The sequence below is a fragment of the Oryx dammah genome, unplaced genomic scaffold (genome assembly GCF_014754425.2).
Source record: "Oryx dammah isolate SB20612 unplaced genomic scaffold, SCBI_Odam_1.1 HiC_scaffold_9, whole genome shotgun sequence".
Classification (NCBI taxonomy): Eukaryota; Metazoa; Chordata; class Mammalia; order Artiodactyla; family Bovidae; genus Oryx; species Oryx dammah.
The window spans coordinates 38,767,070-38,780,685 of NW_024070193.1; the positions used below are offsets into that span (position 1 = coordinate 38,767,070).

At 45.7% G+C, this 13,616-nt stretch overlaps 1 protein-coding gene across 8 annotated transcripts in view; it reads left to right on the forward strand.

Annotated features, from left to right (window-relative positions):
* ITPR1 (inositol 1,4,5-trisphosphate receptor type 1) overlaps nt 1-13,616 on the forward strand; it is a 348,439-nt gene that overhangs the window by 301,569 nt on the left and 33,254 nt on the right. For all 8 annotated transcript variants that reach the window (XM_040245980.1, XM_040245986.1, XM_040245987.1 and 5 more), the window contains 5 exons: nt 3,551-3,715; nt 9,432-9,627; nt 11,158-11,250; nt 12,369-12,508; nt 13,102-13,267. In XM_040245980.1, the coding sequence (XP_040101914.1) occupies nt 3,551-3,715; nt 9,432-9,627; nt 11,158-11,250; nt 12,369-12,508; nt 13,102-13,267 (760 nt within the window). The remainder of the gene's footprint in view (nt 1-3,550; nt 3,716-9,431; nt 9,628-11,157; nt 11,251-12,368; nt 12,509-13,101; nt 13,268-13,616) is intronic.

Consider the following 13,616-nt stretch of genomic DNA (forward strand, 5'->3'; position numbering starts at 1 on the left):
ATAAATGTCCCTAAATTGGTGTTCAGATGGCAGAGGCAGTAAGGGTGTGAGAGGACAGGAGACCACTTCAAGCTGACACGCTTAAGGGGAGGAAGTTTTGTCTCAAAGAATGGACGCCATCAGGCCAGGAGGCAGGAACTGGGAGAAGCATTCTCTCAACTGGTGGAAGCAGCGAGGAAAGCCCAGACCTTCGTAAGGGACAGCCAACAGTTAAGTTTCGCCTCCTCAGTGGTTCATATACTGAAATATAGGGCCTGATTCTGGACAAGGAACCTGGGCCCCAAACTTTAGGAAAACCCACTGGGGCTCCGTCCTCCAGGTGGGCCTGTCCCAATTTGATAAATCTTGGGTGAAAAGGGATTTCCTTAGTCAAATTAATGTGGGAAATTGTGGGTCAAGGAAAATGCAAGGTTTTTTACTGAAAGATTTCTGAGACTTTAACCTACTGATAACACATGAGGGCTTCCCTCATATCTCAGTTGGTAAAGAATCCACCTGCAATGCTGGAGACCCCAGTTCAATTCCTGGGTCAGGAAGATCCCCTGGAAAAGGGTTAGGCTACGCACTCCAGTATTCTTGGGCTTCCCTTGTGGCTCGGCTGGTAAAGAATCCACCTGCAATGTGGGAGACCTGGGTTCAATCCCTGGGTTGGGAAGATCCCCTGGAGAAGGGAAAGGCTTCTCACTCCAGTATTCTGGCCTGGAGAATTCCATGGGCTGTATAGTCCATGGGGTTGCAAAGAGTCGGACATGACTGAGCAACTTTCACTTTAACGCATGATGAATCTCTAAGAAGGGAACACTGGGTCTTCATATTTCCCAAACTTATTTGCCCACATGTTTTGTAAAGTGTAACTTGAAATTAGTGTTATATGGAATATAGGTTGGGAAATTCTATTCCCAATACTGGTAAGTGACTCAGGGCTTTTTGGTTTTGTTTCAGAGATTTTTTCCCAACGTGGACCATCTGCAGAGTTTACCACAACACAGTTTCTGTTTTATATTTTGGTTTTTTGGCCAAGAGACATGTAGGATCTTAGCTCCCTGGCCAGGGTTCACACCCGTACCCCCTGCGTTGGAAGGTGAAGTCCTGACCACTGGACCACCAGGAAGGTCCCTGACTCAGGGTTTTTGAGCAGAGAATTGGTATAAGTAAAGTATCGTTGAGAAAACTCTCTCAGTAGAGGCATGAATATATATATATGGATTTGAGTGGAAGGTGGGTGAACTGGAGGCAGGGGGACCCCTTACGGAGTCATGTCCCCCTTACATGAGACAAGCCTGCCTCTTGGTCATAGTGGAGAATGAAGATACAGATGTCAGAGCTTTGGAGGAAATGGTGACAATGGTGGGCATAGGGTCTGAGCCTTATGCCTGAAAACGGTGCGTGGCTTGGTCCTTTTCTCTAGGCAGCGAAGGTATTCCTATCTTTACTGGGTGGTGAAGCAGGCAAGAATAATTCCAAATTTTCAGTCACGGAAGCCTGGGAGAGGAATAATGCAGCCAGCTACACTGAAGTCAGGCAAGACCTGGTTTTCAGGGTGCAGATAGACTTGAGTTGTTGAGTTACTTGACTTGAGGTGACAAGACTAGCTATTCGTGTTAGGCCTGGCATTTAGAAATGCATGACCAGAGTAAAAGAGACACATGAGTGCTGAAGGAGGCAATGCAGGCTTCACCTGCAGTGAGTGGAAGTATTTTAAGAAAGAAATACAGAAGACACAAATAGAAGGAAAAAGCACTATTTCAGAGGTTGTCTTCTATGAGTTAATTCTTTTGTTTCTCTGGTCTTTCGTCATTCCAGAGTTTTCTCTTCTGTAACATCAATCAGTTGGGGAAAAGACCCTATGTGGATAATTGGTGGCCATTCATAATAACATTAGCCGGGGGAGGGAGGGAGGGATGGGAAAACTAAAACAATAAACAGTTATTTAGAGAGGATTAATAAAAAAGAATACTTACATGGAGCGATGGGAGAAGGAAAAGTAGCCGTGAGAAAACTAGGGCAGAAGTTAAAGAGGAGAGCAGATTCAGGTAAAGCAGATTGCTCCGTTGTTAAGATTGTAGGGCATGACATGTGGGAGGTCCAGGAATGCCAGCCAGAGCATGGCCTTTTTTTCCTCTCATGGAAACCTCAGCACAGTTCATTCAGAATCGATGATGTTTTCTCACCCTAAAAAAGATCTGACACTGTCAAAGTTTAAAATATTAAGGAAAAAAAGACCTGGTGGATTGAAAGTGGAGCCTGTCTGAGAAAACCTAACCTTCTCCGTGGGTGTTGGCTTCCTCCCTTATCTGATTGCTGAGAAGCTCACTTGCACTGACCCACCAGATTAACTGGCAGCATTCCCCCAGCACCTGTGGCCAAGCTAGCTCGGGTGGCAGGACATGGTTTTACAAAGTGCAGCCAAAGCGCATTCTCTCTGGCTTTCTCCTGAGTTAGGTTTTTCTAGCAACATGTTGCTAAAGGGAGACTTGCAAGCTTGGGATTTCTATCAAAGGTAGGACTGTCTTATACAGTAGGTCAGCCTTCAGTTTCAGGGGTCAGAAAACCTACTCCATGCTAATAAGCAAAGAAGAAAATGTGACTGAGAATCAGGAGGCTGGCTTCAGGTGTAGCTGAATCCAGGAGCCCAGACGATAGCATAAGGGCTCATTTCCTCTTGTTTGCTTCTGCACTGCTGGTACCCTCAGGCTCTGTGATAATTTAGGATAGATGCCAGCAGCCTCAGAGGTCACTTTCTTTCAGGTTCAAGGTCAGGGATAAAGAATAAAATTGTCTTAGCTGCAGTCCCAGCAAAGATCTCAGGGGGTGTCATTGATTCCATTTGGTCACATGCCTATCTCTGAACGAATCATTGTTGCCAGGGTAATACAGTATTCTGATTGGCCAGGATGGAGCCCCACCCAGACCTCAAGGACCAATATAAAGGAAGGGATGGAGCCCCAGAGATAAAATAGAAGTTATTTCCAAAAAGGGGGGCAAGGGACTAGAATTCATCCTGAAGTCCTTTTCTCCCCCTACCACCCCAAGAAAATTATTTTTCCGTGTAGAATTAGGAGCAGTGGAAAACAAGAGCTGGCTGTTTCTCATTAGATTGCAAAACTCTAATGCCTAGAACGTAACAGAAATTCAGAAAACACTTTTAATCATGCTGATCACAGGGTTGGTGGATTGAGGTGACTTCTGTGTTTGACTAACTCATGTAAGAATGTTAGAAATGATTCATATCTCATCTTGAAAATCATAATTTCAGTATGTGCGAATTTTGTTTTTGTCATATACAAATGCCACTTGATTAGCGTTGTGCCTGAAGTTATTTGACTGTCACATTAACTTGTAATAATGCCTGAAAAGCAAAGTAATGAAATGACTGAGATCCACAGAACAGTTCTTGGTGCGTCTGGTGGGCACTTGGTGCAAAAGGAAGCTTCTGTTTGGGGTAGAGGCGCCGAAAGACACTCGAGGGCAGGTTGCCCTCAGTTCTCACCAAGAGTCTCAAGTTTGGCTTGGTCCGTGCTTCTCTCACTCTAACTGTCATTGTTCTCAGGTCTGCAATAAAATCATTTTTCTGATGAGCTTTGTGGGCAACTGTGGGACGTTCACCAGAGGCTACCGGGCCATGGTTCTGGATGTTGAGTTCCTTTATCATCTGCTATACCTGCTGATCTGTGCCATGGGGCTCTTCGTCCATGAGTTCTTCTACAGTTTGCTGGTGAGTTGCTGGTGTTGAAAGATTTTACATGCTGGAAACTAGGAGAGCATGCTCTGTCCTTCCTTCTCATCACAGATCGCTCCTTTTCACGGTGACCAGTGTGCTTGGTCTAAAGAGGCAGTAGGCCCCTGGATGCAGTGTTCGGGGCATCAGGAAAGGAAAGCTACTCCCGAGAGAAGGTCTGACTAGAAGGAGCCCTGGGGGTGTGTGATCACACTGCCTGCATGCACGCTCAGCCTGTTACTTTACAGTGATAGACGATGCCCGCAGCCTGGATCAGGAAATGTTGCCTCCACACACCGTCCCCGCCCCTTTTGTTTTTCTTTATTTCTTGGGCTCAGCCAGCACTTACCAAAAGAATGTTTGTATGACTGTCCCCTTCTGACAGTTCTCATGGGATCCATCTTCCAGTGAAAACATGTAGTAACAGGAGCAGGAGCTGTTTTCAAAGACCCAAGACCCCATGACAATGAACTTGATAGATCATTTATGGATCCAGGAGACCTTTTCAGCGGAAGTTGTCATGCTCCAGTCTGAGCTGAGTGGTTAAATGTCTTGATCCTATTATCTTCCTCCTGAGCAAGCTTTTAAGTGACAGACCACTGTCTGCTTATTCTCCTGTCATTACAGGGAATCTTGAACTGTGGAGTTGTAGGTAAAAAAGCATTTCCTTGTACCTACGTCAAGTGATAGGAAGCATAAAACTGACCTTTCTGCCAGCAAAACCATCCGTAAAGGAAATAGAAGAAGTATATTAAAATGTTGCTGAGAATAAAAAAACATTCAAAGTCTAGGTGTTGACTAAAGATGAGGGACTTGGGAATGCCCTGGCAGTCCAGTGGTTAGGGCTCTGTGCTTTCACTTCCAGGGGTGCAGTTTTGATCTCTGGTCGGGGAGCTAAGATCTTGCAAGCCATGGTGAGAAAAAAAAAAAAAGATGAGGGACTTATTTGCAAAAAAAAAAAAGGCAGAGCAAGGAAAGCACTTTCAGGAGGTGCAGTCCATGTGGTCTCCAGGCTGGTGGCTTAACTGCTCTGTGCTGCTCACATCTACAAAATGGGGAGAGCAGTCCATTTCCCCACCGGGCCATCACGGGGATTCTCCACTACTGCACAGGTCAGTCTGAGACTAACCCCACAGCAAAAATGCTGAGCGAGGGCTATTACTACTGTCTCTGTCATCCCTTCTCCCATCCAAACACCATAAAGAATGCCAGGACTTGCCCCTTCCATTAGCGGTGCATGCTAGCAGACAGAGATATGGATTCTTCCCCTTCATTTTAAAAATAGGTCTGACCAGACTTTGAGGTTTTAGGCAAAGAGGTCTCTGGATCCACCTGTGATGCCATTAGGTGCCCTATTTTGGTCACTGTCTATCAGAGACCTTTCGAGTTCTGTATATATTTCTGAGCCTTTTTGTCTCACACAGTAGTCTGTGGAGGGGGTTCTAGCTTGTTGGCCTCTCGTTCTCAGAGAGGCCAACAAATTCCTGGTCTCTCTGAGAAAAGGAGGCAAAGTTGAGTCGGGGGGCTCTGCCATCCCTGCTGAGGCGGGGGGGGGGTCTCACTTGTGAGATTGGCACAGAAATGCCATCTCGCCCAGGGAGAGGGTGACTCTTCCTACTGTCTACGTTTGTAGGTAAAATTAATAACTAACATTAAAATTTATTGGTTGATGGAAAATTATTATTAGGGTTAGGGTCCGTTTCCGCTTTGTTCATGGAAAAGTCCTCCTCTTTTGTTCACTGGCAGTGCCACCTGGTGTCAGAAGCCAGGGGGCGTAGCAGTGAGTCTGGGCAGTGTCGTCCCAGCCCTCCCAGGCTTCACAGTGTAGAAAAGAGCCGTTCCTGTGAGTTACTGACATGCCCCGTGGGCTCCTTCCGTCCCCTCTCACGGGTGGGTCTGCCTCGGCGGTGGGCGATCTCTGCATGTGGTCCCTGGCGAGGCTGGGCCTGGTGAGTCAGGTCACCTGCCTGGAGCCCCACATGAGTCAGGGGCAGAGCCACGACACGCCAACTCCGGGGTCTGAGGGTTGGAGCCCGGCCCTGAGCTGCCTTTCATTCGAGCCTGTGAAGAAGTTGCTGCCTCGGTGAAGGCAGTATTTCCCGGCGCCATCTGCAGGCCCGCTCTCCCGGCTCTCAGCTGTCGCAGGAAGATCAGAGATGCTCAGAGCTCGCTGCGATGTTACCTGGGCTCGGTGCACTTTGAAAAGGACCTGCAGGATCAAGCGAGACCATGGTTGGATGCCTGTCCTCAGTGCTGCTGGGGGGTTTCTAAACCATCTGGGCCTTGACTTTCTGTGACATCAAGTGTTCCTTTTGGGGTCAAAGCAGCATTTGATGTGTCTGTTGAGAACCACAGGCAAAATACTGAAACTTCACTTTATTCCACAAATGAGGAAAGCCTGTGACAGAAAGGAACTGGAGGGAGACTGGGAGCAGGAAAAAGCCGCGTGTCACCAGCTTGTGAATGCTCCATGCCAGCAGGGCAGAAAGGCAGGGCCGGTGACTGTGGTCTAATGGAAGTTTACCCCAAAACTGGCTGAACCCGGTCCCCAGCTGCATTCAAGCCGCGTCCTTAGAAAACTATTAACATCCCGAGATGAAAGTGTGCAGAGTTCATTCACAGGCAGGTAACAGAAGGAGAAATGCAGATAGTCAGTAAATGTGCAGGTATTCTAATCTCAGACAGTGACATGGTAATTAAAATATGATCCCATGTTGGACCCATGAAGTAAGGAAAGGTTCAAAGGTGTGAACGTGCCCAGTTTTACTGAGAGTGAGCCAAATAGAGCATCATTTTCTAAGTGGTTGGGATAAATTGGCATAGCCTTTCTGGAAGGCAGTGGAGCAAAACGTATGTGTGTTACAACATTTAACCGAACAATTCATTTTTAGAAACTTGACAGAAATAACTGGGTGGGTGAGTATAGAGGCATGTACACACAGAGGTGTTCATCACAGCATCACTCTTAATGATATAGAATTGAAACTATATTGACTGTTTAAAAAAGAAAAATATGAGGGAAGCAGACAGCAGTTTTTCAATACACTGGAATACTAGGTGAACATTTTTTTTTTTTTGAAACCAACATGAACTTTATGATTTTCTTCCTTAGGTCAAAATCAGAATAATTATAACAGAAACAAAGCTTATGAAGATTTGTTCACAAAAACATGAAGTAAAACTTGCCTTAGTAAAGATCCATGTGCATAAAATGAAAAAGCTCTCCAAAATCCAAATAGATCTAATTGTTTTTTTTATTAAATATTGACATAGATAGCAACTCTGTTGCTCAAATTCAAGAGAGTATAAATACCTCAGGATGATATTAAAATAATGTCTAATATAAAATGAATGAATGTACCAGAAGAAAGAGAGAAAAGGTATTTCCAGAAAATTAGAACACTGCTTATTGTTAACCAGAGTTGTGTTGATACTTATTCATTTAGATTTAAAAAAAGGATACTATTTTAGGGACTTCCCTTGTAGCTGCCTGCAAGAATCTGCCTGCAATGCAGGAGACCCTGGTTCAATTCCTGGTTTGGGAAGATCCGCTGGAGAAGGGATAGGCTACCCACTCCAGTATTCTTGGGTTTCCTATTTGGATCACACTTTCCCAGAGATATTGAGTCTCTCAATCAAGTTGTAACCTGGGCAGGTACTTTAAATACATGATCTTTTTTTTTACCTGAAAATGTTCATGATTCTCTTAGAAAGCAAGCCAACTATATGCCAGGTTATGGTATAATACTTTTATAAAATATATATATACATAAGTTACATTTTTTCAATTGTAATAAGGCCAGAAGGAAAGAACTTATTGAATAAATGTCTATAGATATTGGAATAATTAGCATTTTTTTGTTTTTCTTTTTCCTTTGTGCTCTTTTTGTGTTTTCAAAAGTCTCCTCCATTGAACTCGTCTAATTTTCTAGTTAGAAGAAAGCTTTTCCTTATTACAAAGTAATGCATGGCCATTATTTTAAAATCAGAAATTATAGATAAGTGAAAAGAAAAAAAATCACTTGTTATTGCAGTGATTTGGGGGTTGTATAATCTCTACAGTTCTTACTCGCAAAAAACAAGTGTCATTTGTTGTCTGAAGTTGCTCTTTCTTGCCTCTTCATAGTGGCTTGCTAGAAAATATTTAACCAGCATTAACAGCAGCATTAGCCTTTTGTACTCTTAGATCTGAATTAAGGCCTCTTCTCTGCTTCCTTTAAGTGTCCTCCTTTACCCGATGCCCTTAACTGGCCTCAGGACACAGACTGGCCTTCTGGAGGCAGAGGGCTAATTGAGCAGAAAATGAATTCCGAAGTCAAATTCTGCATTGAAAGGGACTTTGAGATCAGCTGGTTCAGTCCACTGATTTCACAGATGTGGAAACTGAGGTCCAGGGAGGTTTCATAGCCCGATCAACATCTTGCAACAAATTAAAAGCAGAGACAGGGTTCACATGCCTGTCCCTGGACTCCCTGGGCTCTGCAGTCATTCCCTGGAGCCGTGGTAGAGGCAGGATTCTCAGGAAGATCAGATGGCATCAGCAGGACCATATTAAAACTAGCTCCCAGCTCCAAAATAACCCCATGCAGCCCTTCTCTAGTGGCTCCCCACCATTTCTCCAGCCAAATATCTGAGATTATACTTCTTAGAAAACCAGCCACTGGTCTCCTCTACCTCTGAGTACCTACACTGGGCCTCCATTTCTCATGAAGCCAGCTTCTTGCCGAGGCCAGGCCCCTTGGCAGAGATCAAGCTGAGATTACGAGCACGTCATGAACAGCAGGTTGTCTCAGCCCCTCCCAGTGGGATGAGAGGCGGTGAGGCTTCCTGGTGTGTTACCACCACCAGCATCCCTGCCACGTTCTGTCAGGGTGGCCTTGGCCCAGGCTCTTCATCAGGAAAGTAATGATAATTACCATGGGCTATGTACTTAGCACATATGTATGAGTGTATGATAAGCACCGTATATATATTGTCTCTTTATTCTTCATGGTAACTCTGTCTCTTCCACTCTGCAAATGGCAAGACTGAGGCTCGCAGAGGAAGAGGTTGGTAGCTGGTCCTGGTGACAGCAAGTGGGTGAACTGGGGTTTGAACCTCTGTCCAACTCCAGAGACCCTGCCCCCCGGCCTGGCCCGTAGCAGCTCATGGACCTGCGGTCAGGGACCAGGACTTGGCCAGTCCTGTAGCCAGAGTGGCTGACCCTTAACAGAAGCTCCATCAAATGGCCCCTAAATGAACACACACCAGGACCCTCCTCCCCTTCCTCTCCCCTGTCCGCTGCAGCTCCCTGGTACAGGCCTGTGCTTTGTCTAGTCCCAGGACCTCGAAACTGTATGTAGACAACTTGAAATCACTATTGTCTTCCACCCTCCTCTTCGATATTTGTTTTTCCTTATTTTTACCATCTCGGTTTTCACCATTAAGACGGGCAAGTGTAACATATTAAGAAAAGAGTATAATGCTTTTTAAAATTTTTATTTTTAATTGAAAGATAATTGCTTTACAATACTGTGTTGGTTTCTGCCGTACATCAACATGAATCAGCCGTAGGTATACATATGTCCCCTCCCTCTTGAATTTCCTTAGAGTAGAATGCTTTTGAGTTAGCCAAAGGGTAAATTCTTTATAAATGAAGTTGTCCTTGGGGACATCGATGTCCATCTTCTTAACGTTGTCCCCTTGATGTCCTTTTTTGTTTTTGTTTTTAAAGCTTTTTGATTTAGTGTACAGAGAAGAGACTCTGCTCAATGTCATTAAAAGTGTCACTCGCAACGGCCGGTCCATCATCTTGACGGCAGTTCTGGCTTTGATCCTGGTTTACCTGTTCTCCATTGTGGGCTACCTTTTCTTCAAAGATGACTTCATCTTGGAAGTAGATAGGCTGCCCAATGAGACCTCTCTTCCAGGTGGGTTTGGACCTTCTGATCTTTTTTTAATGTTAAAAGAATGTTTCCTGATTACAACCGAACGAAAAATGATGACTTTGGCAGTATAGGTATTTCCCTAACACTCAAGAGTGTGAATTGAATACAGGGCTTAGTTTTCACTGCATTCAAAGGGTGATATGATACGTCAGATGCTCAGTGTGAGTGTCCAGATGCTACATTTAATTTATTTATTGAATTTGTATTTTAAACTTGTGCAACGTTTTCTTAAAAGTTTGACCAGTGTATATTGAGAGTATGGGAGTAGGCATCCCTTGGCTTGGTAAGTCTATTTCTAGCAATTTATCCTTTAAAATAGAACTGTAGAAGCAGATGTTCATTGCAGTGTGAAATTGGAAGCAATCTCAACATAAGGGAGTGTTTCATTAGAGTATGGTTCATCCATGGGGTGGTGAACCCTGTGGATATGGTACGTCTTTATAAACCTTCATGGAAAAGTACCCAAGATATGGTGGGAAACTGCAGAAGAATAACTACAATAGGATCTGTGTAGATTTTTTTTTTTTAATGAAAAATCTCACATCTGTGCTCAATTGCTGTCATGTTCGACTCTTTTGTGACCCCATGGACTGTAGCCAGGCTCCTCTGTCCATGGGATTTGCCAGGCAAGAATACTGGAGTGGATTGCAATTTCTTTCTCCAGGGGATCTTCCCAACCCAGGGATTGAACCCATTGCATCTCCTACATTGGCAGGCAGATACTTTACCACTATGCCACCTGGGAAGCCCCTAAAAATCTCATATATATCTTTTAAAATATGGAAGAATATACACCCAAACTGCAAGTAGTGGCTGTCTCTTGGACCTTTTTACAATATGCAAGTTTTACACTGAGCTCATATGATTTTAATTTATAGCAAAACCAGAAGAGATTTCCTGTTACGAGAGAGAGAGACAGTGATCATACACTTGAGTGATCCCCAAGTGCTCGTTTCCCTCAATTAAAATACTTGACACTAGTAAGTGAAATATTACTGATTTTCCGTCAGATAGCCAGGCGCCCTGAGTACAAGGAGCAAACTAGAATTGTGACTAAGCCAGACAAGCCTTTTTCTCCCTCCCAAAGGCTGCGTTCTTGGCATGTAACCCCAGCCTCCAAGTTGACATTCACTGCCAACCATCTTAGGGTTCTGAACTAAACTGATCTGATGCCATTCCTGCTTCTCACACAGACTTGGTCTAAATCTTGCTGGAGTCTGTGTGTTCAGTAGTATCTGTCAGGGAGTTTCAGCTGTTTGTCTTTAAAGTTGGAGAGGTGCTATTTAAGTGCGATATTTCTAGTAAGCTTACAGGAATTGACATTTCTGGCTTTTTTCCCATCCAGATCACCCAACGAAAGTGTAAATTGCATCTCTGCTTCGGATTTATAGGCAGGATTGGAGGGTGTTATTTATGTAAAGAATTGTTTAATCAGCCGTGAATTTGGGACTTCAAACATTTTAACCATATGCTGCCAGATTGTTCATCATAAAATTGCCTTCTCTCTCCCAGAAGCCAGCGAGAGTTTGGCAAGCGAGTTCCTGTACTCTGACGTGTGTAGGGTGGAGACTGGGGAAAACTGCTCCTCTCCGGCACCCAAAGAAGGTAGGACCTCGCAGCCTTAAGCCCCATGTTAGTGCAGGCTCCTCACAAGGCTCAGGGTCCACGTGACATTGGAAGCAGATGAAGGCAGACTCACGGCTCAGAAGGCCAGTTGCAAGGAGGAAAGGCAGGGAGAGAGGAGGGGAATGAAGGGGGGGTCTATATGGGAACAAAAGAGCGGCTTAATTGATTCAGCCAGTATTTACAGAGTGCCCACTATTTGCCTGGGACTGTGTCGTATTCTGTTGTTGTTGTTTAGCCTCTAAGTCGTGTCTGACGCTGCCTTGGAGGTAGAATACAGCATGACTAGGGAAATGATCATGAGGAGGAAGAGTAGGAAGAAATAAAGCCAGGGAGGTCAACAAAGGACCAGATTATGAAGGGTCTGCAGGTCAGGCTAAGGAGATTAAAGCTTACTCAAAGATTGATCCAAGTTGTTGAGAGGGGAGTGATATGAGACTGGTGTTTTATTTAGCAAGACCCTTCTGGCTGCCACTGGAGAAAAGAACAAGGCAGTCAAAAAATCTCCCCCCCTGAACACCAGTCTCCAATTTAAGGTGTAAAACGATTTGTCCAGAGGGCCAATTGTAAAAGGTTGCTGTTGTTTTTATGGTTATGTAGTTGCTAAGATTCTTCTGTGAGACTCTTTGCGACCCCATGAACTGTAACCCACGAGGCTCCTCTGTCCATGGACTTGCCAGACAAGAATACCGGAGTGGTTTCCCATTTCCTCCTCCAGTGGATCTTATCAACCCAAGGATAGAACCCGTGTCTCCTGCATTGGCAGGCACATTCTTTACCACTGAATCACTAGTGAAACTCATAAGCAGCTATCTAAGTTGAAATGTTTGTTCAGTGCTGGGACTGGAGTTGAAAATCTGAAAAGGGCACAGTATTTTAGATTTAATAGAGGTAAGGGCAGTTCTGGGCTTGAGAAATGAGCAGGGTTTAGTGATGAACACCGTGGTGACAAAGAAAGCCTTTGACGCTTGATTCCTTTATTTTATTCTCCGGCTCCTTTCTGTCCGCTGGTGAGATGGCATTCAGGAAGCATGATCTGCAAATCCTGGTCTGTCTTGCCGCTCCCGTTCTAAATTACCCCTGACTTGCCGTGTTCGCAGAGCTGGTCCTTGCAGAAGAGACAGAGCAAGATAAAGAGCACACGTGCGAGACGCTGCTGATGTGCATCGTCACGGTGCTGAGTCACGGGCTGCGGAGCGGGGGCGGAGTGGGCGATGTGCTCAGGAAGCCATCCAAAGAGGTAGCTGAGCCCCAGGGGAAGGAAGCGGGGTGGGGGGGGGGGGAGCGGGGGGCGGGGAGAGCGCAGCGCAGTGGGCTCCAGTGTAAACTGCAGACGCGGGGACAGCGCCGAGAGCGGTGATGGGTAGACGCGCAGAGCCAGCTGCTTAGGGCTCCTTTTCACTCTGGTTCTCATCAAATTGTGATGCTGGGCGGAAGCCCCCCCTGCCGCCATGGAAAGGGGCAGCTTCCGCCCTCCCCTCTGTCTGCTAAAATGATTCTTTCCTTCAGGCTCATCTGGCCTTCCTGAACACATTTGCAAACCCTTTAGATCCCAGGAAGTGGGCAGGTGCCACATGACACTTGGAGAGCTCACAATATACCCAGGGGGTGTGAAAAGAGATGAGGTTGTGGCTTTTACAGCTTGATGCCCAATGTGCTGATGGGGGTGGGGTGAGCCAGGGGGCTTGGGACATCTGATTCGGGTGCATTCTGTCCCACTCCTCTGCCCTGAGGTCTGCAGACCCAGGGGTTGGGTAGGGGGTTACCTACTGACAGGTTACACCACCTGCACCCCCACCATCCCTACCCCCCACTCCCGCTCCTCTTTTCCAGGAGCCCCTCTTTGCTGCTCGAGTGATCTATGACCTCTTGTTCTTCTTCATGGTCATCATCATTGTCCTTAATCTGATTTTTGGGGTCATCATTGACACCTTTGCCGACCTGAGGAGTGAAAAACAGAAGAAAGAGGAGATCTTAAAGACCACGTGCTTTATCTGCGGTGAGTGGTGCACCAGGCTCCTGCTTGGGCGTTGGGATGGGGTGCTCTGGCCCTCAGTGGGAGGGGCTGCTGCTGCCTTCCCCCGCATCCCTGTCCTTGACTCTCTGTGGGCCTCTGCTCTGTTCTCCTGGGAAATATCTGGAGTGCCGTGAGTTAGTGCCACAGTTGCTGGTTGGTTTTAAGAAATGAAGTTTGGGGTAGCAGAAACATTGTTGTACATTATTTGAAATGTATGTATGTGTCTTTGGGCCTTTTGGTTGTTGGGCTGCCAGACTATCTCTTGTTCCCATTCTAAGTAATTAGAATGGAGCTCTTTCACTCAACTCCAGCCTGTGGATGTCTTCACTGC